The sequence below is a fragment of the Onychostoma macrolepis genome, chromosome 22 (assembly GCF_012432095.1).
Source record: "Onychostoma macrolepis isolate SWU-2019 chromosome 22, ASM1243209v1, whole genome shotgun sequence".
Classification (NCBI taxonomy): Eukaryota; Metazoa; Chordata; class Actinopteri; order Cypriniformes; family Cyprinidae; genus Onychostoma; species Onychostoma macrolepis.
In genome coordinates this window covers 19,712,754-19,737,972 of record NC_081176.1, presented here as the reverse complement: position 1 = coordinate 19,737,972, position 25,219 = coordinate 19,712,754, and the positions used below count along the sequence as shown (strand labels likewise).

The window sequence follows — 25,219 nt, the reverse complement described above, 5'->3', positions numbered from 1 at the left end:
TACATATATATATATATATATATATAAGCAAACTTTCTTATATTCTAGATTCAAAGCAACCTGGCTTCAATAACGCCTCAGCAGTGCCACTGGCTGATCGCCTCCATGCCACACTGCATTGAAGCAGTAATTCGTGCAAAATGAGCCCCAACCAAGTATTGAGTGCATAATTAAACCTACTTTGGAGATCTTGAACATTTCTGTTTTGTAAATCTTTTTTTGATTGATCTGAGAAAACTCAAATTTTTGGAGATACTGATTTTTTTTCAGAATTAATCATAATTAAAACAAAAAACTCTTGAAATATTTCAGTTTGCGTGCAATGAATCTAGAATATAGGAAAGTTTGCTTTTTGAATTAAATTACAAAAAAATAAAAGAACATATACATATATATATATATATATATATATATATATATTGAATTATAATCAATATGCTGATTTAAACATGCAACAATGTTCTGTACTGATTGAAATGTTTAGAACTTAATGTTTAACATTTATAATAGTATATACTTCTATTAAAAAAAAAAACATGCAGTTTATACTACATACTAATAGCTAGGGCTGGACGATTAATCGAAAAGAAATCAAAACTGAAATTCAGATCCTCTAACTGACGTAATTTTCCCATGTCGGTTATTTCGTTTTTTTAATCCTATTAATACTTTCCCTTAAAAACATACTACCACGTCAGCGGCACTATACTGACATGTATGACCGTTGCGCTCGCGTCTTTTGCACGAAGAATTTACACTTATTCGCAGCGCCGCTCATCAATGTCAGTAGATCAATCAGAAGACCCCAGAGGCGGGGCAAGCATTGCAAGCTTTTGTTTACAGTAGCAGGTTGACATAACACAACGGAGTAGGCATTCTGCGCTGCATCTCGCGGTTTTAGACACAAAGATGTGTTTTGTGTGAACGGCCAGTAAAAGAACCTAGAGTAAATGCATATATAGAGTGACAGGACAAGATCAATGAGATGGTGCCATGCTTTTTCTCTTAATCAGCAGTGTTCTATTTGCATTCATTATTTAAAACATTTGTTTACAGGAGATGCAAGTTATTATTTTCTACTTTTCACATTGCATTATTTAAAATAATATTAATTTACAAGAAATACAAGTTATTTTCTTTTTGCATGACAATATTTAAAATGCATTGTGTTTGCAAGAGATGCTGGTTATTTTCTACTTTTGACATGGTAATATGAGAGTTCTCTTTTCTTTTCTTTTTTAGGAAACTTGTTTTTTACAATAATACTGAAACGTGACTTTTTCCATAAGACGTCTTCATTTCGAGCAAGCTTTGATTTCGATTTTTTTCGAAATATTCAACAAATAACCATAAATAGTTTATTTCCTTCAATTATTTTTAAAATCACAAAAAATAAAACTTTTTCATTAGAAAAAATATCCCACATTTAATAGTGGAGTATTTTTACACTACAGCCCTTTAATGAGGGCAAAAAAAAAAAAATAAAAATTCATGAAATAATCCTAATCGAGGTAAAGTGTTCAATTAAGCAAGGTTTAGATTTTTTAGGTCAAATCGCCTGATGGCCCATTGCTCCTGCATTTTCTGCACTGCCCACTAGAGGTCGTCCTAAGACCGCTGATTGCACATTTTGTACTCAAACACTTGAAGGAGTTGCTCTTCAAGGAAGTGCCACAAGTAGTATCAGAAGGTCTCATAACAAGAAAACGCAACATTTTTTAGATTGGATACATAAGCGGCTCCAAATGCAAATCAACCCTAACAAGAGAAATATGAGAGCGGTGTCGTGTTGACGTCTCTTAAGGACAGTAGTGCTGTACCCAGATGAGTCTACGGCCCCTCCTGAGGGACGGAGGAGGAGGAGGAGGGGGATGGGATGGCTAGCGGCCAGGCTATTGTGTGTACTCAGTCCTCAACTTTCACTGCAGACGGGTCGCTCGCATATCAACAATGACAGACACCCGCTTTCATGCTCCTACTCCGGCCGCTGGTGGGTTCATGAGGGGAGTGTCAGAGAGGGCTACTGGGAAACCTGCTAGAGGCCTTTTGCTGCTTATAGGATAAGGGTCACATACTAAACTCAATAATCGCAATAACATATCAATAGTGAAACTAGTTTCTTGGGAGCAACTGTAGCAGCTACATTTTTTAAGACGATGCAATTCATGTTTGACAATGCAAGTCAACAAAATAGTTGTTAATGTGTTGCTACGGTGTTCTAGGTTGTTGTTAAGGCATTGCCAGGTGGTTTCTGAGTAGATAAATATGGTCCAAGTCTAAAGAGTTTTGTCCAAAGTCACTCTGGTCCATAGAAATGGCTAAAGTGCTTACAATTCTTACAATACAATTTTTTGTAAGTTTTATCACCCACTTAGTTAAAAATTGTAATCGAGCTTGCGTCAAGAAGTAAAACTAGTTTAAGTCTAAAGAGTTTTTTCCCAAATCAATAGTATTTATTATTTAAACCCAAGTAGAGATGGGCGATATACCAGTAGACACGATTAACCAGTAGAGATTTTAGACTATCGTCTCTATCGTGGTTACACGCTCGCATGGCGTCACTGTGCTACGTGACCACGAAAACATATTGTTCACACGGGTTTTTATGCATTGCGGTTTAAAAACAGGTTATTTTACGCCATTGAAATGCAATCAGCAGTGAAAGAGAACTCATTTCGCTATGTGCGCACTGTTTCTGAGAGACTGTTTCTGAGGCCCCGTGTGTTTTTGTTTTAAAATGCATCCTTTGCTACGGTTACACCTTTCGTTTACACTACTCTGGCGTTTTTCCGAGGTCGAAAACGGAGACTTTTGGAAAAAGCTGCAGACCCCGTTTAGTTTTAAAACTCCAGGGTTACGTTTCAGTGTAAACGGAAAACTTTTGAAAACGATGTCTGCGTATCCTTGACGACCGTGTAAACAATAACATCGTGCTCATTGTTGAACACACAGAGATGTACGGATAGATTCCCCATTCGACCGCTCCAAGCACGCAGAGGCGTCCGCCATCCAAATAATAGGGATCTACCTAAACATATCTATGGTTGTACCTGCATGAAGGGTCACATGACATGCGTTTTTGGTTCTGTAGTGTAGACTGAGATCGTTTCTGAAACGCAGCGGAAATGCCAGTGTACACGAGGATAATTTTCATTCTAAAACGCCGTTTTAAAAAAAACGCACTAGTGTAAATGGGGCCTGAGAACCGTGAAGACAGTGCTCATAGAGCGCAGGAGTATTGAACAGAGTCATTTCTGCCGCTTTATAGGCCTTGAACGGTTAAATACACAAATTTGTATGTGTCAAAATTCCCGTCTTTGCAAGCATCCTTGTAAACACAGTAATTTAGGTCTTAAAAGTGAAAGCAAACAGCTGAGAAAGAAAACATGTGTAACAGTATATTGAATCCGGCAGCTCTTAAAGTGACAGCAGTCTAATATTCCTGCTGTCTGTCAATCATGTTAAATTTCTCACTGCTCTTGACTAAATCACTTTTGCAACTTAGAAATAACTACTTAATTTACACAGTGAAGAATATACAGTGATTTTATGCATTATATTAATTTATACAATGTATGTAGCATTTCATATATATTTGTTCTACTGTAGTTTTTTTTGTCCTTTTGCTTGTAATTAGGTTCTTATTCTTATTTAAATCACTGACTGTTTACTTGTCTTCAGTGAGCTACAGTTTTTTTTATTTTCTTTATTTAGGCTAGTTGTTAGTTTTTTGTGATATTGACACTGGTGACAAGAATTATGAAGTTTCTATGGTATCAAATATTTTATATCATAAAGACTTCATTTAAAGCAAAAATAACTATATTGTGATATATATCGTTACCGTGAAATAAAACCACTCATATCGTGGTAAGAGTTTGCTCATATCGCCCACCCCACCTCTATGCTAAAATCATATAACTAACTTGCTAACATGATGCTAGGGTGCTCAAAAACAGTTGTTCATGCATTGCAAAGTGGTTGCTGTTAGGGCATTGCTACGGTTTTGCTATGGTCTAAAGAGTTTATTCACAAGACTTCAAGTTATTCTGGTCCCCAGATATGGTTGAAGCTCCTTTGTACCAAGTGTTTATAATTCTGATTGCCTCAAGAAGTATACAAAAAAAATGGCACATTTGGAAGCATCATTAATTCTCCAACAAGTATGATATCCTTTTCTTCAAGCAGCAGATGAGATGAGGAAATGAGGTACATTTTCTGAAAGCACGGCCCTTTCAAGTAAATGGGCAGGAATCAACAACACGTATCCCTGGACAGCACTCGAATTTCCTTAAAAGCAAACCGGCCAATTAAATGCATCCGTTGAAACACAGCATGCCCAAGTTTACAGGAATCACTAGCCGCTAAACGCAGGTTCTCATGATGTGCACAACCAGAACTTCACCAGAATTGACTTTATATCACTTCCTGTGTATTAACCAGCACCAACAAGATCACATGATGCAAGAATTTCCCTCTGGTCACATGACTCACACCCTCCCTTTTCTTTAACTGTTCCTGCCAGTGTGGAAACTATGGCAACGGCCGGCTCAAACCAGTTTGTGACATAGACCTCGTTTAGCAAAGTCAGGCAGGGTTCAGGTGCGACGGAAAACACTTTGGACTTTCTTCTTTTTTTCCAAGCAGGGCAGAGTGCCACTCGAGGGGAGACTGGCATGCTGAGCAAGCACATATTTGAGTGTGGTCTTTGGGAAAAGTTGAGCGTATGACGGTCGTGTTTGTAGAGTGTGACATCTTTCAACTCAACTTTCTGCCCCTCCCCCATCCCGCATGGCATCAGGCCACCTCCTTTGTTCTTTATCATGAGCTCCACTCTGTTTCATCATGACTTCTGTTTGTCTTTTACATTAACGTATTGACAAACAAATTGGAACTGCCTTCAGTTTATCATGCAATAAGTTTAACATCCAACCATTCTGAGACCAAGTGTCAAGGTAAATAACCACCATTTGAAAATTTTTTTTGTATTTCAAGATCAATTTAAAAGAATCATCAAAATTAAAGAATCACTTGACTAGCAACCACCCAGAACACCCCAGTAACTGCAAAGCAACCTGACAATAAACCACCAAGAACAGCTCAGGCCTTAGCAACCAAACTACAAATGCCATGGGAAGTTTTATTAAAAATATGCAAAGCATCTAATTCTGTATTTTTTCTACTACTATTGAGGCAATAGTGGAGAACGGAGAGAAAATAAAAAAGTTCATGTGTCATTATGATAATATTATTGATAATTTCGTTTTTATGAAGCCAATTTATAAAAACGTTTGGAGCACTTTTTGTTCGTTAAACGTAAGGGTTTTTTTTGTTGTTGTTTTTTTTAAGTAGCGACCAAGTGGCCGGCGGACACTGATCAATTTATCCTTCTCAAATCATCACGACTTGCTTAAAATACAATCTATAGATATAAACAGTTCAAGCATATCACAATGTTAGTTTAAATGTTTCAACTATATAAATGTGCGCTTGGTGAATATCGTTTGTGTGAAGAGTGGAAGCTGAAGCGCATTTTGCAGGACATGGAGGCGCCAGAGCGGTCACTTGCGTTTTTTTCTTGATAGTGGAAACAACTTAAAATATGCCGTAATTTTTGCTTATAAAAGGTAAGAGTAATGCTTCATTCGGAACTGTAAATGGTCTACTGTTATTTGTGTGCATTCACAATATCAACAAAACGTTGTGCTTTTATTAAAATAAATAGGAAATCAGAGGATGCGCTTGCCGTCTCGTCTTGAACAGGAGCGCTTCACAGTGATGAACCGAAACTCAACGAATTGAGTCACAAATGATAAATATATCTATAGAATGCTTTAAATTACTACTTTAAAACGAAATAATTCAAATCGAAAACAAAAACCCTTTCATTCTAATCCGTAAAGATGCATTTCTCTCTAAAGGCAAGTCCAATGAGGAGATGGCGAGTCATTTTTCATCACCTTCTAAAATATAAAAATAAGGAAAAGCCTAAAACAGGCCCGATTATATTTTTTTTCAGATTTTTATGTTGCTCTGCTCTGAATTCCTTAGAATTTCCTTAAAATTTAAAGGATTTTCTGCAATGCAATTTTGTCTGATATGTGAATTATTTATTAGCCTATTTTTAATCCATGCAGCAAAACAGCTTTAAAAATTACTTTATTGCATTCCAGATGATTTTAAAGAACTTTTCACTTTTACGGGTAGCTTGAATGTAAAACATTGTCATGAATTCGTTGTATTCCCATTTGTAAAATAGGCTACAAATTAATTGTTGTAGTCTAACCCGATCTCATGAAAGTGCGTGTAGCACGATTTTCTCTTTCTATTTGACGCAATGTTTATAAGCAGAAATTGACTTTGGCATGCAAAAGACTGATACATTCCTTATTAATGGCATGGCTGGTTCAGTCGACAGAAATACGGGAGAAACGGGCCTATAATTTACTGCTGAAATGTTTGCGGGGCAAATCTCAGGATAGTCGGAGCGCTCATGGTACGCACAGTGCGTACAGCTGTACACCTGCAGGCGCCACTGTATGTATATGCTATCCATTATGTATGCATTACACTGATATGCAAATCAGTATATTAGAATGATTTCTGAAGGATCATGTGACACTAAAGACTGGAGTAATAATGCTGAAAAATATAAAATATATCTAAATCAAAAGTGTTATTTAAAATTGCAGTAATTTTTCCACAATAGCACTGTTCTTACTGTATTTTTGATCAAATATGCAGCCTTGGTGATTGTAGATTTTTCACACACACACAAAAAAAAAGTAAACTTTTGGACGGGTCTGTATGTTTATGATTAATCTAGATTAATAGATGGTGCCAAAGTTTTTAGTTCATGGTATTTAATGAATTCATTTTATTGAATTAAACGCTACTGTTACATTTTTTAAAATGTAGATTTTTGTGAATGCAAACATCTCTCATACACTTCATCTTTTATCTGTGCATCACTAAACTTCATCTGAAAGTTGGTTCCTGCATGGTTTCTGATTTAATACTTTTTAATTGTTTTCTTTTTCAGGTATTTAAAAGCTAAACTTGAATCGTACACATGGTAATTAATCGTGGCCTCAAGTTTTTAAAACCAGCAAAGCAAAAGCACCACCACAGCGAGCTCAGGCGCTTCTCCTTTGCATCTACTTGATACCTTGTTGACTTTGCATTTAGCAGATGTTTTCTATTCAGAGCTACGAGCACAAAGTCTCAGCGGAGCAAGGTGAGGTTAAGTGCCCTCAACACAAACATAAAAGTGAACCGGCAGGACCAAGATCACGCTAATTCTCCAGTTCACAGGTCACTACTACCAAAGATAAACAATTGAGTTATTTCATTTAAAAGGAGGCTTAGGAAGAAAAATAAATAAATGCGCGTTTATGTTCAGCCTGTGACCTACCTCTTAGATGTGCTCATGTCCACAGGTTCGTCGGTGGTCTGCACCTCTACCTTGATGGTGGCCTTCACCTCCCCGGCCCGCAGGATGTTAGCCACCTTGTTGGCCTGTTCGCTTTTGGTCTTCAGTCCATCTACAGCTCCAAGCTCTCCTTTCTCCAGCTTGACCCTCTTCAAGTCGGCCTCCGAAGCAGGGGCATCTCGCTCCAACGCCCGCTTTTGACTACGCGTCTGACGCACTGCGTCTTCTGACATCTTCTCACCTGTAAAACAATATCACTGGGTCAGGCATATTCAGGCAGATAGCCATATACAAGTTCTTTCTGGTTCTCGAATCTGATTGGCTGAGAGCTTTTTCCAGCGGTGCGATATTCTAGTGATAACAGAACTCCAGCTGTTTCACTGTTTGCATCACTCCACTTGCAGTAGCCCATTTCTCACAGCGAGTGTCATGGCGGACATCCAAATCCACTATAATTTTAAAAATAATACTGTTTTTGTGTTGATATACAGCCATATCTATTTGTATGATATTTCTCATATATAGTTTCATTTGCCTTAAGTGATAGACTTTGGAAATAATTCGAGGTAGAGATCCTGAACAGGTTTGTTTTAGGTGGCGTTCACACAGGATCATCTGAAGCCAGTAATAACAAATTGTCTAAAAATTGTCAGCTATATTGATCCATCACCAATACAACATTATATAATAATCAAGGACCCAGATTTTACTTTGGACATCAAGTGGCAACCCAAAACAATGTCAAAACTATTTATTGCACCAGTAAAAATTTAATAATAAATAAATAATAATAATTATTATTATTATGATTATGATTATTATTATTATTACACAGTGAATTTATTAAGCAAGATAATAAATAATTAAATAATGGTTAAATAAGTAAATAAATAAATAAATATAAAAATTATTACTGTTAAAAAAACCAAAGCAAAACATTAAATAAGTAGAAAAATTAATAAATACTAAAATAATTATTGTAAAATAAAATACTAATACTAAAATATAACTTAATCATGATTTGTTGTGATGTGCTGCCATCGCTTCTTTTGAACAACTCGAGACTTCCCTTTATGGTTTGAGCGTTTAATTTCTAAATGTCTAATTCAACACACAAATCATTGCAGATGCCACAAACCATGTTTATCTCATCGAGCCCATATTCAAAGTAGCCTGGATTGTACTTTCTTTCCCGTTGTGTAGTTCTCTTTATAGTTTTTGAGGATGAGGGCATGCCACGCTATCAGTCCAAAGATGAATTTGCACCAATAGGCCTAGCCTATAATGTAGAGTGTGTTACGGCGACAACACGACAAAAGATCTCCTCCCTTATAAAACTCTAAACAATTAGCCTACTCGCATTTGACATGGTTTTTCACGTTAATCATTTCTGAACAGATTTGTGCCCCTTTTTTGGGTCACGACCCACTGGTTGAGAACTACAGGTATACGATGAATGCACCTGTACAGGAAAGACAGATTTTTAAAGCCACATACTGGCATTTCTTAAAAGACAATCCACAGAAGCAAAGCTCACAAACAGGAAAGACAATCAAGAAGCCTGAACTGTGCCTGGCTGTGAGCTTTAAAACATGCATGCAAACCCCAACAGCCACTTACAGGAAGCAGATCCATCATTTGGATACATCAAGGCACATACGAGACGTGCCGACCTACCTGTCTTACATATGATATCAGCCATCTGATAGCAAGACAGCTGACTCAACACCCAGGCCTGCTCTCATCTGCCATGACATCACTGGGGCTCCACATGACCCTTCCCAAGATTCCATGGGACACATAAAGCGTTTCCCCTGAAAACCAGTTTGAACCGGTCGGTGGACGCAGCCGAGAGACTGAAGCAGGTTTTTAACCCCTTGAGAGACTGACTGGCAGCGAATGCGGCCACACAGACGCAGGAGTTTTGCCAGTGGGGGGAAGGGCCACACGCATTCCAAAACACAAGTCTTTCAGAGATGAGGAGGAAGTGTCCGCCCCTTTGTTACTCGCAAAATAACAACCGCCACAGCGGTCTCGACAATAAAAGGTAGTCAATAAACCAAATGACTAGATAATAGTAGCGTATGATCATGCAGATCCAAACAAGCTTACGCAAAATGCAGAATTTGAGAACCTGGATTCTGAAGAGAAAGTTTCAGTGTCATGTGATTCACTGTTTGATCCACTTTCCTTTTAGTTTGTGATTCTCAGATAAGGGTTTTTAGAGATTGAACTCACAACTTATAGGCAATTAAATATTTCACAATAGAAACATTCATCATTTTAAAAAATCATGGAAATTATGACTTTAAAGGGTTACTCCACCCCAAAATGAAAGTTGTCATTAATCACTTATGCCAAGTTCACACTGCACAATTTTAGCCCGATTTTTCACTTGCCGACAGGTTATGATAAATTGCCGACAAATGGCAGAAATCGGAGGCAAATCGGTGCTTGTTCATGCGAGTGACAATCGAGCAGTGTGAATTATCAAAAGACAAGATCTGAGAGAATCGCTGATGCGTCGCCGATGCCCGCAAATATTTGGCATGCTAAATATCTGGAGCTGTCGGCGATTCACAATCCTGCTGTGTGCAATGAGTTCTGACTGAAAACTACATCGGCGATGACCTTCAGCCAATGAGAGACCAAGATACAGGGCAGAGGGAAGTTTGGGGAGGAGTTATAGACCAGAATATCAGTATTTTAAATAGTGTATACAATTATATCATACAGAAACAAGCACAAACATTTGCTTGACCAGACGCAACATCAACAGTTACTGCAAAATTATTATTTACCTCTCTTTGCAGAACACACAATCCCTGTTCTCTGCATCTCCCTCCTGCATAATCTGTTTTTCTTTTTGTAGCTGGAAATTTGCACACAGACAATTTGCAGGCTATTTATTTATTTTTTTAATACTTCCAGTCTTGCTCGAGAACTCCGGTCTGACGCACACGGGTTCTCGTGTTATTTCCTTATCACTTTTTGCGTGTGTTTTGTTGCGATACGTAGTTTGCGGATCAGACAGAGTTGTCGGAGATTCTTCCTATTGTGAAATCATGCAATGTGAAAGCCCCTGTCGCTGATCCATCGTGCAATGTGAACACAGCAGCGACTGAATGCTACCCCAGATAGTCACGCAGTGTGAAAACAACAGCGATCCGACGAGTTTGAAAATCGTGCAGTGTGAACTCGGCATTACGAAAAAAACGAGAGAAAAAAAACACTTTATTCGTTTCCTCTGTGTCAGCGTAGCGCCATTTTGGAGAATATCTGCTGGACGCAAACTGTACACAGCATATGGATACATCTACGTTTGTTTATGCTTTTATTTGAACGAAAATAGCGTATCCGTGACAGTGTTAATTGCTTGGCAGTCAATGGGACAGTCACAAACCTCCTGGTTTTCATCAAAAATATCTTAAATTGTGTTCCGAAGACGAACTAAGCTTTTACAGATTTGGAACGACATGGGGGTAAGTGATTAATGACAAAATTTTCATTTTGGGGTGGAGTAACCCTTTAAGGCTTTTTCAAATCTAGAAACCACAGATTCTGAAGATTATCCAATCTACGTTTTTCAAAGTTGTAAATAAAACAAAGATTATTGGAATGCGTTTAGCAAGAGAATGGTATTTCTGCTTCAAAATTTTCTGTTTTATTCAATGTTATTTTTTTCTAACCATTTGTGAAATTCACAAGTAAATCAAAGTAAATCAAACACCAACTATTTTTCAGTGTAACAAAACACTAATTTTTCTTGATGTATCAACTTTAAATGACTATTTAATTATCAATTGTTTGCACTGGCCATTAATCAAATAATTATTGAATAATCTAAAATTAAATAATAAACCTGTAGTAAAATGACTATCACACAAGTAATTGACATTTACTCACGACACCATGGTGTTCTCGATTGAAACTTACTCAAAACTACTGCAATAGCTCATCACACGGCCACAACTTAAATAAAACGTTTTCATTGCACTAAAAAAAAGTCACCAGTATTTTCTCCAAGCAACTGTTTTTATATCATTGTTTAATTGGTGGCTTGGTGTGCAAAAAATATTTATGACAACTGATAGTTTTGTTCAGCTCGGATACATTAAATTGATCAAAAGTGACAGTCAAGACATTTCGGTTACAAAAGATTTCTCTTTTAAATAAATGCTGTTCTTTTGAACTGTCTGATCATCAGAATCCTGAAAATAAATAAATAAATAAAAAAGGTATCAAGGTTTCCACAAAAATATTCAGCAGAACAACTGTTTATAACATTGATGATAATAAGAATTTTTCTTGAGCACGAAACTACATTTTATCATTGACATACTGATTTTTGAAGTAACTGCTTTTTGGTTGAATAAACAGTCAGAAAGTAGTTTTAAAGATACACTAGTGAAAGTATCCTATTAATGCATTTAAAAAAATACTGAATCAAATGGAACAACCTTAGAGGGATAGTTCACCCAAATGGAAAAAATAAATAAATAAATACTATGAAAGTCAACGTTCTTGAAAATATTGTTCGTGTCCAACAGAAGAAAAAACTCATTCAGCTTTATAAAAACTCTTAGGACTGAGTAAATTATGACAGAATTTTTATTTTTATGTCCCTTTAGTCGAATCAAACTGAATCATTCACAGTTAGCATTTGAATCAAATCCCTGTCACGATTCATCACCCGCACCCCCCACCCCTTGAATCACATCTAAATTATGTTATCTAAATAGTTGGCTTAACAATTCTAATGTTTCCATCAACTACTGGACATCTTTTGGTGGGGTCAGATATAATTGTCAATGTAAAGGAACACTGACTGGACAAGGCTTTTGAAAGTAGGTCACCAAACCTGTCAATGTATACTGACGGTTAGAAATGCAGTCAGCCCAGTCTATTGCACAATCACATGCCCATCGGCCAGAAAATCATTAGCTTAAAGGAGTCTTTGCTGTACTTAATTGATAATAAACAACATTGAACATTTAACACTCAGTTTCACAAATCATCTCCAACTAAGAAACGTTGCATCACCAGCTAATGTCATACTGAGAACAGGACCCGCGCCATGTTTTCACACCGAGTGACTAGTTTAATCATACACAAGCCACTTGTTCTGGTTAGGAAATGGATGCTTGTCTGCAAGACACGTGACTTGCAAAGCCTCATGGGAAGTGGATGGCATCAGATCTGTGCACCACTCATGCCTCAACAACAGGGTTTGATACAATGAACCCAAACCCTTTTTAAAAGAATCAACTCGTTTCTGCACTTTCATATCAATTTCGAAGCTTCAAACGGACCAGAGAGTAACGCAAAACAAAAAGATTAAAATTTTAATAACAACAAACATATTGCAGAGGATTATTTACATCAGTGTTTGGGTTTTGCTAATCAGATTGAGATTGTGATGTCATTTAAACCACATGCTACATAGAGGTCGCGCATTTGTTTGTTTACTAACAATTCCACTGCGGAAATACTCAAATCTCGGTGACGTCTGCATGCGATAAAGTACTAACAGCGCAATGTGGTGTATTGGATTGTCTCAGCTGTGTGAAAAACATGTCTGTTCATGCCATGCCACGCCGCGGCAAACTGGGAGTGTGGTGACCATCCTCACGGGGCCTGATGAAGAAGAGTCGTCTGATGTAATGACTGCCCTTAGGGCGCAGATCGAGCAAGACAATAGGAGGCATCGCTAGAGCTGTACAACAACACAGCATGGTGGCAATACAACCCAAACTGGATCGGTACACTCAGCTGCTCAACAATAAGTACGACCCGCTGGCCCGGGACAGACGGGATGGTCACTTGACCGAGTGCAAACTTGAACATCTGATTTTCAAGTTCTGCTTATGTAACATTATGTAGCAGATCGACAAATGAGATTTGAAGAGTTGAAATGGCAAGAATGAATTGTAATAGCATCAGTAAGAATGGGTTGCAAATGATTGACCAATCAGTAATGTTTTGCCAATGTATGCTATTCATTTCCAGAAAAACTGTTTATAAATTTATGGTTTGAAGTTTCCAGTCTAATAATAATAAATCACATAAATAAATCACATAATTGAGATAATATTGGAAATTTTCTTTGAACAGGAATATGTAATGTAAAAATGAATATTAAATAAAAAATTCTACATTTAAAAATGGGACTGTTTTTTTTTTTTACAAATGTAATGAATGTAAAGTGATATATAAACCAAAATATATTTTCTTTAGAAAGAAAATATTATTTTCATTAACACATATGTAAAAACAAATATTTAATATAAAATATATAGTTAAAAAATTAAAATAATGTTAAAAAAAAATCTACATTAAAAAGAAAATATATTTTTATTTAAATTCATATTTTTATTTTAAAAGAAAACAAAAATAAATGTATAAAAATGTGTGTGCATGTATAACATTTAAATTGTTAAATTATAATTTAATGAAATTATAAATTGTGTGTGTATTTATTTATTTATTATAGACTTACATATAAAACTACATTTTTGTTAGAATAAAATAAAACATTTTTTGTGTAAATGTAAAATTTAAGTTGAATAAATTTACTATAAAATTTGGACATTTTAGTGCTGGGGGCAGTAAAAATGTTGGCAAAACAAGTTGCTGAGCAACTGAGGAAGAAAAAGTCTTATTGAATCCTTTAAAGCATTACTGAATCCTTATCAAATTACTTTTAATTGAATATCAAATTGAATTGAATGAATAAGTGTTTATTCAAAGTTTATTGCAAACTTTGCAAATAAAAACAAAACAAAAAAATCAATCAAACCCATGCGTTGCCAAACCTTAATAACTGGTGCCTATCCGTGTCAAAATCACCGGCATGATGCTAGTGGCTGCAATGCTTTGCAAAGTGGTTACTTACAGGCCCAAGGAAAAAAGAACCCAAATATATGACTTTCTGCTTGAGTTATAATTCAAAGTTTAACACTTTGTGGTATCAATAACTCAAGTTAGCAAAAAACACTAATTTCGCACAAGTCACCTCAATCAGAGGTCAAACTGCACTGGACTATTGTCTAAGTGTTTCCTGAGAAGGACAGTAGAGTCGCTTTAACCGAGCTTGTCCAGTTCAGAAGGACTTCCTGATTGCGTCACCAACACATTTCTGAAACCAATCAGATGATAAAGCACTGAAAAACAAAGTTCCAGGTAAGTTTGCAGAGTCTAACGTGCTACAGATGTTCCTCTGGATCTCTCACAACTAGCACGTCTTGTCATCCAACAATGACGAAACGGCTGCCAAGAGGGTTGAGTCAAAGGTGCCCCTGCAGGCTCCAGTCCTGCATATCAAGGGTTAAGCCCTGCCATTTTAACACCACAGACAGATCAGGCCACGAGGGTGTTACCTAACAAAATGGACGTCATTAACCCTGTATCTGCCGGAAGATCCACCTGGTGTGCCCCCTAGCAACAGGACGACACAGAAAGAAAGTACAGCCGACTGCTTTTCACGTGGGCACAAAGAATAACTTGTGCTGTAAGAACAGTCGCAAGCAGCCACCCCCTCTCCACACACACACACAAACACACACAAATACACACACACGCATGCACGCGCATCTACCCATCCCCCACTGTGATCTCAAACAGACTAGAGTGCAAATGTACACTGACACACACACTTATACTACACTGGCCTTCAGATCAGTTATAGTCAAATTGGTAGATAAGAATAACCAGCACTGGGGCAGCACCAAAGTGCGTTTAATTTACAGTAATTACTAGAGACAATCACCACATACGACTTGTTGATTAGTGAGGTCAATTTGTATTTTTATTTTTATTTTTAGCGCTGTGGGTCAATTAGCATGCTAAAACCATTTCAGAAGTCACGTTTGAGGTTACATCTCTTTTAAAGCTCGACCGCTATAGCCAATTTTTTTTTTACATATTGGCATACGTCAAGTTAAAAAATAAATAAACCATTTGCAATCACAAATGACAAACAAAAAAGTTGCATGTTTAAATTCATCCTGTTGCTTGCTATAGACAAACATTCAAGCAACTATCATTTTTGCCAGTACGAATGTTACATTTTTAAAATGGTGTTGAATGTTAGAAACAACCTCCTCTTAAATTCTTTCAAATTCTTTACCGTCTTATGGTGTGTGCACACCAAAAGCATATTGAATATCTGCATCGCGTTACTTGCTCTACATTATTCGCGGAATGTTTTTTGCATCACTCACGCAAATAAAAACATAGAAACACTTTTCTGATACAACCGAATAGGTCAAAACCGACGTGTCAATAAGCTCTTCGCTGATTGGCTTGTGTGACAACGTGTCATGCGAATTTTCCGTTCTAGTTGAAATTTTTTGTAACTTGCGCAGATGATGCGATTGAGACGAATAATGAAAATTAGCGTTTTGCATTGACTTTGTATGTAATTTACTCACGCAAATAATTCAATTCGCATTTTGTGCGCACATACCAATAAGGTATGTTTACATGACAACAAAAAATTTAAAGTCCCCCGTAGTCAAATATTTTATCCCTTAAAACTCATCTTTGATCATCAAAATGACATTCAAATGTTTTTTTTTCTCTAGTGAAAATAATTTTCTCATGCCTTAATATAGCTTTAATGTAACTACATTCTTGCCTCATTTACTATACACGGATCTATGAATATGCAAATTAGCCCCGCCTCCACTCAGTCACACCAGCCAGGGCCTCCTGATCCACTGAACTGTAGTAAATACGAAACAATGGCAAACACGGATAATGACTGATAAAACTATGTTTTTACTAGCGGACAACTATAGTGAATACTGTAACATTTGTTAAAGTTACTTACTTGACGATGTTGTGTCCTAAAATGCCGTTAAGACTGTTTGTGATTCTTGATTCGTGTCCGTGAGCATACGCGTGTGAAGTGCAGACACCGATGCAGGAGAGGTGGGTCTGACTCCGGGCTGCTTTTACACTGCTACCGTGGGTTATAATGCAAGTTAGCAGTTCTAAATTCACATTAAACCACGGCTTCATGGGTTTTTTGCTCTAAATTATTTTTGGTTTTGTGCTGGTATTGGTATATTTTGCATGCTAGTGATAGGAATCTATCCCTTGACGTGATTGGTTATTGAATTTTGTGACGCAGCAAACCGAGGGCTGTTTCAAACCGCATTTCTGGGTCAGCCTTTGGGAAACTACAGTTTTAAGGAGAAAATACTCAGCAATGGTGTTGATTAATGGATTGGCACATGGTTTGTCTAAAGGCATATTAATAACGCCACATAGACAAATAAACAACATAAAAAACTTGATTTTCACTACAGGGGGACTTTATGCAAATCTTTTCAAAACACACAAAAAAAAAAAAAAAAACCCCATTCACACAGATTAACGAAAACGACTTAAAACGGTGTATTTTGCATGCCAGGCCAGTTATTTGGCGATGCCACTACGCAGCCGTGCACACACCTATAGACTAAATATGTAATACGCATAAGCATGACATTTTTTTTTTTTTCTTTACAGAGTCAATTTTTTCAAAAACTCATTTATTCATGCTTTTTTTTAAAGATCATTATTTTGTGTATTTGGTGTAACAGAATATGTTGATATGCTTTAATGTTCAAAAAACACATTTTTCAAATACTGTACATTATTGTAGGTCCTCTATGCCCCGCCTCTCTCAAACGCTTCTACAAAGTCCCTCCTTCCGATAAGCGCAGTCTGCTCTGATTGGCCAACTGGCACAGTGTATTGTGATTGGCCGAACACCGCAAGTACTCGTCGGAAATGTAACACCCCTTTCCATAATCGTGAGCTTCATCTTTCAAAATAAATGTAAAGACAGTTAATAATGTCCTTAGTTTTACCATCAGTTCAAGCCAGAGAGGGGAACAGAGTCGTGTGACAGACACAGTGATGAAGCTCCTATGTGTTTGGACACAAGCTGCGGTTGTATGACCGTGTCTCCCTCTCTTACACACGCGAGCACACACACGCACGACTCGCAAAACTCCTCATTTGAACAGCCAATAGCAAATACTTCAACTAATAACAAAACATACTTACAGTCGCTGATTCAGAAGCGCCAGATTGTCATAGCAAAGTCAGAATTACCTCCTCTCCTAGGTTCACGAAACTGTGGTCCATAAAATGCGTTGCTGTTCTGTTGCAAGTAATCTTAATAATTCCTAAATGCATCTACTTTCGGAAGGCCAAATAAAGTGCTTTTGCTTTCGCACAGAAACACACAGCGTCTCCCTGACATGGCTGCATCAACACTACTGCGGTTACTGAAATCACGCCTTCTTTCTTTGCGTGAACATTTGGGCAGCATTATGCAAATATTTCCACATCGTGACGTAGACATGTGGGGGCGTGTTTAAATGAGCCGTTTTAAGGGGGCGTGGTCGAGTCTTAACTTTGATAAAGAATATCTCTTTGGTTTTGAGACTTTAGTCTTTGCAACTTCAGGGATCTTATCTATACACAATCAGCTTGTAACACTCCAAAGAGAAAGGAAAACTTGAAATCGCATCACATGACCCCTTTAATAGACAACATTGTCGTGTAAACACCAACCTTAATTAGCATGCTAAAAGACAGTAAATCCCTCTTTAAAAAGTTGTGTCTTTAAAGTGGACATGAACCAGAAGTTGCCACCTACTTCACTTCGGTGTTGTGACGTATTTCCAACTGAAATGGAATATTAAATAAAGGACAGGGTCGCTCGCTGTAGACTAATGGTTGGAGGGGAGTGGCTAAGGATTCTACGCCCAAGCTGTCAAATTGACATCAGAGAATATATTCCATTCCAGAATGGAAGCAAATTTTCTGATTTTGATTTTGATTAAGCTAAAGATTACCAAAACAAACTTAATTTGCATGGATTAATTGTTAATCGCAAGACTAGCAATGTGCGCTTACAAAGTATATTGTTTTTATTTTGATTTATTGGATGAATGCAACCCAGCATAATTATACTGCGTGGTTTAATTAGCTTGCTAAAACATAGTAAAACATTCTAGGAAAAGCTGTAAAGATCACATGCCTGACCATTTAACTATGCAACAAGAAACATTCAAACAATCCTAGGTCTATAAGAGGTATTCAATCGTTACAAATTCAGTATGTATGAACAAATCCACACAGACAGTTCACCTTCATAATCCCGTTGTCAAACTTAACTAATCGGCTGAGGACTTAATTTAGATTGAAGCACTTATTTTGAATGGCAGTCGGATTCTGCAGTTAATCTCTCTGGTCTGTCGGGCCGAGAGCCAGATCTACAAGAACTGATGGGGGGAAACAAGTGGATCGGCCTGGTTCTGTATGCCATTTTAATCAAATACTGAAATGTATTCCCTCAGACATGATTCTGTACTTCGCAACTGCATATTAATTTACTAATTTGTGGCGATCATTGTACAGTACCACAAATCGTGCAGCTTGTTAAGGACAGGTGTGCTATTAGTCTTCCAAGTGATCAGATTTACTATTTGCACAAGGTGGACAATAAGACTTACATTGAAAGACAGACCCAAGTCATATCTAGGACCACAATTGTTTATAGATATTTCTTCTATACTGGGGCAAAACGCACATATAGGAACAACAAATAAGCCCCAATGTGTCCGAGGTGTGCGAGGACCCATAAGTCTTCGCTCCTGGATGAATACCTTAACGGTGTATTCATGTCACTACGGCACACAGAGAGTTCCAGAGTTGCCGCGTCAGCAAAGTCCAGCTTTGACACACAGTGGAAAATACTGCTGGAGAAACTCTAGAAAAGCACAGAATTAGTTTCTTGGTTCGTCACAAACCACCTTCCTTCACAACTCAACGCACTGGTAAAAAACAAAACAAAAAAAACAACATGTCTGAAGCATAAATATGCAGTTTATTACTCAATATAACTTTATTTTTCTCCTCCTATAATGATTACAAATTAAACTTCAAGAACTTAAATTGACCGGCCTTATTTTATAGTCACTGTGTGTTTTACTAGTATCACGGGTACTATGAACATGAACAGAATGAGAAGCAAAACTTAAGTTCTTCATATTCTTAATTACATTCTTACATGTTGGGAATTAAAATTTGTTCTAAAAATTGTTTAAATATTTAAAAATATTAACTATTTAAGGTTGACAAAAATTAGATTTTTTAAGTTTTTTTTTTATATACTGTGTAGCAAGTCAATGGCTACAATTAACTGTTTGGTTACCAACATTCTTCAAAATTTCTTCTTTTGTTTTCAACAGAAGAAAGAAACTCATGTTTAGACCAACTTGAGGGTAAATGAAAATTTGACATAATAGGAAAGTTCACCCAAAAATCATGTTAAGTCCACTAAATTATGAATGCAGCATTTTTTTATTTTATTTTAAGAAACAGTTTTCTTCACCAACTTTTCTTTTTAAAGGTAACCTAATGTCTGCATGACCAAACCACTGTCATTGGTCAGTAACACCCCCCTCCCCTCCCCTCCCTTACAATTCTAACCACACTCATACAATCCATTTACTATCTATCCATTAATCCATACGATCTATTTACTATTTCATAAGTATAAGTTATGAAGCCAGTAAAACCAATAAGCATTTTTTTATCTGGCAGGATACCCCTACACAAAACCACACCTTACTGATAATGACAGTCAGCTGAAAGTGAAACGCTCTCTAACTCTAATACAATGGCATGTACTTTTGGTCTACAGCCAAAACAGAAAAAAAAAAAATAATAAAAAAAATAAAAGACACTGTGCTCTTCATTTTACACGCCTAGCTATTCGTCTCCAGCATTCTTCCCCTGATGTTATCAGGAAGTTGAGATCGAACAGTAAAAAGATCTCGCTAGATTGCTGTGGCCGTGTGTCAGTCTCCAGCCCTTCCTGTTTACCACCGGCCACCATCTCAGATACGGCAGCTCTGGTGTGTTTCTCAGGTGCAGATGAACAGATCTCTAAAAATCCCATCCCTCATTTCTGCTAAATATACTTCTACAAAGCTATAATTGTTCAACAAATCTCTTATGGAGAACACAGCTGGTCTTCAGGCTTGTCCTTGGCGTGGCATGAGATTCGGAGAGACAAGCCCGTTACGACTCACTTGAGAGGTGCCAAGTGGCTTAGCTGGTTGCCTAATAGACACTCAACATGGTACGCCAGGATTCGGCAACACCCGGCACATACGGACATGACATATTGGGATATTCTTACTTGTAGGACCAAAATCCAAGCATTTGCAAGTGTTTTAGTATGTACTATGATTATACTCGGTGGTTTTTTGTGACATCCCAAGTTGGTCCCACCCAATTTATTTACAAAAAGCCACTCAAGTCATCCTTCAGACAAAACAACTTAAGCCACCACCACCACACCCATGCAGACCAACCTTGAACTACACCTCTGCTCCACCATGAGAAACGGCTCAATTATTTCAGCAGGATTGTGAGATCATGCATCATCAAAGCTGACAAACAGTGGATGGTCAGTTACACTCTTACACCAAGTCCAAAGTCTCAGAATTGAAACAACTTGCATTTCATAAGCAACACAGATGTTGAATTCATCTTTGTGGGCGTTCAATGGGTTCAAACATAAGAGCAATATTAACCAGAACAGAACATAATTACAAAATAATTACGCACTTACTTGGGTAATCGACACAACATACTTATTACTCGTGCAATTTGGCAATTACACACCACAGTGGTTGTTTATGATCTAGGAGGCATTCATTTAAACAAAAATACAGTAATATTGTGAAACATCATTACAATTTAAAACACCCGTTTTCTAATATTTTTAAGCTGCAATTTATTCTTCTGATGCAAACCTGAATCATACAGTGTTACGTGATCCTTCAGAAATCATTCTAATATGCTGATTTCCTGCTCAAGAAACATTTCTTATTAGCATTTTTTTGTGGAAATCTTTTCTGGATTCTTTGTTTAATAGCATTTATTTGAAACAGAAATCCTTTGCAACATTATAAATGTCTTTACTGTCACTTTCGATCAATTATATAAATCCTTGCTACAAAAAATTATTTAACAAAAAAAAAAAACTTAACCCCAAACTTATGAATGTGTGTATATATATATATATATATATATATATATATATATATATTTTTTTTTTTTTTTTTTTTTTTTTTCCTCCAGATATTACATATAACAACTGCAGGACAACTAGCCTACACTAGAGAAACTTTGAACTCTGCTCTTGGTCTCAACCTCTGAACTGACGACTTATACGTTACTAGTCACAAAATGTAACACCAAGAACCATGCCAAATTTTTAACTGTTACTGGGATGGAACCTTTGACCACAAGAAACAGAATAATTCAGTATCGTAAACCCTTTTAAACCCATTGAAATACAGGGCTCACTGTACATGACAGTTCAGACTGTCTTGGTTTCACATGAACACTTTTACATGGCTGGTGTAAATATCACATGACCAGTTTGTCCTCTCTGAAAAATGATGTCCGTGTCAAAGGTCCATAAAAGGAAGAATGTAAAACGTGTCATAACAGAGATACCACCACCATAATTGGTGCATATAATATTTAAAGTCTCCATTATTACACTATTATGATGTAAACAAATACAACTGTAACCAGTGGGGAAACCCAGAGACTAATTTTGATGAATTTTGATTCACATTACAATATTCCATATTTCAATGGATTATTAAATGTAATGAAATAAAGTGAAAGTAAAATTGCCTAAGAGTAATTTTTTTTTATTTTACTTTATTGTTTTCAACTTTCTTGGGTCTTGCTGACCAACCAAACAATTTCAACTCTGGTTTCCTACTAGTTACAATTGTGAGCAGTTATAAAACACATTTTCATAACTTATAAACTTAAAAAAATAAAAAATTGTTTCACTGGACTGTTCAAGGGTTAAAATAAATGTGCTCACGAATTTGGGTGAATACAAGACGAAATGGGTCAATTTAACTACCCACAACCCTGAAACTGTTAACATTTCTATGCATTACTCCAATACAACCCAATGTTGATAAAACACACTATCTGTCAGATGATCTAAAGATAAAATCCAACATTTCCTAACTTCTTGCATTTAAAAAGGAGTTTGAGCTCAGTAAAGCTCAGTGGCAACAAAGCAACTCTTAAATAAATAAAGCCCGGTGAGTTTAGTGCTGAGGAAGCAAAACTAGTTAGCTAACCCGGCTAACATCAGCTAATGCTGACTAACTCATCAACTCCAATTAGCAGGCGAGCTAAATGACTAGTTTATTTTCCCCAAACTGAAAACAATTGACAAGTTTCTTCTCTAAAGTTAATTATTACATCGCATTGTATCGGTATCGAAAGAGTTAGATGGAATCTGTCAAATTTATTTGATGAAACGGATGGTTAAGTTTGTAAATCCTCTGTTTAACTCAACAGTCCAGTTGCTAGCAAAGCTAATGTGAAGTCAAAACACTCTGAAAACGTCCAGTTATCACTCAATCTCTCTTTGTAGGAACTTACTGAGAAGATGAAACGCTTATTGGTCTTCCGAGGGCCCTCCACGCGTCTAGTTGTTGTTATTTACCCTAGTATTTTTGGTGTAAAACTATCCCGGGGATCCCTCTCTGTCTATCTGCCCTGCCCGCTGCCGCTCCGGTCGCCAAATAAAGATCCTCGCTGCCTACACATGGACCCGAGTCACCGAACCGCGCATGCGCACTGGCGCACTGGCCCATATCGAGAGGAGATGTACATGAGGAAGAGCATCCTCCTAACGCTTTAATTTCACAAATATTTACTATGGTAACCCTAGTTTCAGACTAAATACAATAGTTACTATAGGTGATGTGGCTACTGTCATTTAAAAGACCTCTAACTGCACATTTTTGTAAAGGGAAAGATGTCAATAATATTATTTTTGGTTATTTATGGTAATTGTCAGGCAACACAAAATGTTAATTTATTTCATAAGCTATTCAATTATTTCAAGCTATTCAATTTCAAGCTATTCAAAAATAAAATAAAAAATAGTTCATGACTATAAAATTGTAAAATCAAAGAGAACGATTAAAATAACTGGATTAGGTCAATTAAAGAGTGCCAAATTACTCAAAATTAAATCACTGAAAAATGCAGAAATATTTAAATAAATTGTTACAAATAAATGTAATTTTTTATAAAACAAACACATGCACATAAAAATCATTCAATTAATAAAATACTTCTTAAATGTCAATTGTACCATGATTTCCTCTTCTGGATTTTAAGTTACTTACCTGTTCATTTTACATTAATTTTACGTAAAAAAAACAAAAAACAAAAAAAACAAAACAAAACAAACAAACAAAAACAAACAAACAAACAAACAAAAAAATTATATTTATATATATATATATATTGAAAATATTTGTTTCTTATGAATATAAATATTGTCATTTAAAATGACCAATTACCATAGCAAGACACTCATTTTACGTTTTGCATCTCGACCCAACTTACCAAACTCAGGGAAATCAAATCTGCTGCTACATTTTCAGTACAGTTGTGGCAAAATTTTAAAGTAATGTACATATTTGAATCTTAAACAAAATTCTAGAACGCTCCAACATAATCCGTTCAATTTTACCCGACTTCATCCTATAAACTGCCAAATATTATTATCTTGTTTTATTGATGTCGCTTTCAAAACAGCGGGACAAAAAGTTATATTCCACCAGGGCGCGCTCTATGGCTCACAGATGTGAACTCTCCATTGCGCTTCATTCAAATTTAATCAAACTTTTTACTCATTGAGAACATGTGCATAATAAATAGTATAATCTTTGAAATATATTCAACTTCAAATACTAGTAACCGACGTGAAATTGTAAGCCTTCAGCACAAATATCGAGAAAATAATTTTGTTAAAACCTTTTTCTGTAATCACAAACGACTGTGATTGGTCCATCCTGAAGAGCGCTGAGAAAAGTAACAGAAACCGAGTCGCAACGCAGGCTCTAACTAAACTCGTTGCTCGTGTGTCTTGTAAATAATGTTTTATATCTTCTAAATCATGTAGAAATTATTGAATTCCATAAACATACCAAGTCCGTCAGCTTCCTGAAGTTGTTTCCGTCTGCCTTGAAGAGGGCGGTTGTGACCCAGGTAGAGCTCGGGATCCGGATGCACCTCTGTGGGCTTTTTATCGACGAAATGAAAGGAACACACATAAACTCTCTTCGGAGGGGTTTTTAATTTCAAAGCCGCAAGCCAAGCCTGTTTCCTCTCCTCTTTCGACGGCATACAGTGTAAGGCATAGGGCGCAAGGCACGGACATTCATTCCTGATTTTGTGATGTTCTACACAGATACTTTCTTGAAAACTCTTCAGTTTTTTTGAGTTGTTGTAGCAACCCGATACAGCACATGTCGAACCGGAGCTCATGTTTAACTCTGACACCTCAAGTTCGCTGTGTGCGTATGTCAAAAATGATTTTAGACAGACCGGAAGCAGAACACCGGCAAACGGAAATAGGGAGACGTCGTATCGTTTTCCGAAGCAAACTTAATGCGTATATTCTGCAGTACAAACATATTACAGGTATCTAAAAGATAGAAACGTATAAATAGGATATAAAAATAGTTTTAGAAGGGTTTTTACAAGCTCTTTACTTCACTTTCATGTAGTTCTTTAAGCTGTGGTTTGGAATTAAACTAAATCTTAAGCTGTTTTTACATGTGGTGTTATAGTAGGACAACATCCAAAATTATTTTCCCTAGTTGAGTTCATTTATTTCCCCAGCCTACATAAGATTATGTTATATTGTTATAA

At 36.6% G+C, this 25,219-nt stretch overlaps 1 protein-coding gene across 4 annotated transcripts in view; it reads right to left on the bottom strand.

The window, feature by feature from the left end:
- gatad2ab (GATA zinc finger domain containing 2Ab) overlaps positions 1-24,851 on the bottom strand; it is a 38,053-nt gene extending 13,202 nt beyond the window's left edge. Inside the window, exons 1-2 of one of the 4 annotated variants that reach the window (XM_058760467.1) lie at positions 24,493-24,851; positions 7,415-7,673 (exon numbers count right to left, since the gene is read on the bottom strand). In XM_058760467.1, coding sequence (XP_058616450.1) covers positions 7,415-7,673; positions 24,493-24,832 — 599 coding nt within the window. In that variant the 5' untranslated portion in view covers positions 24,833-24,851. Of the gene's footprint in view, positions 1-7,414; positions 7,674-22,930; positions 23,099-24,492 lie in introns of those variants that run through there. The other 3 variants (XM_058760466.1, XM_058760465.1, XM_058760468.1) reach the window with 3 other exon arrangements.
- Positions 24,852-25,219: the final 368 nt, after the last annotated feature.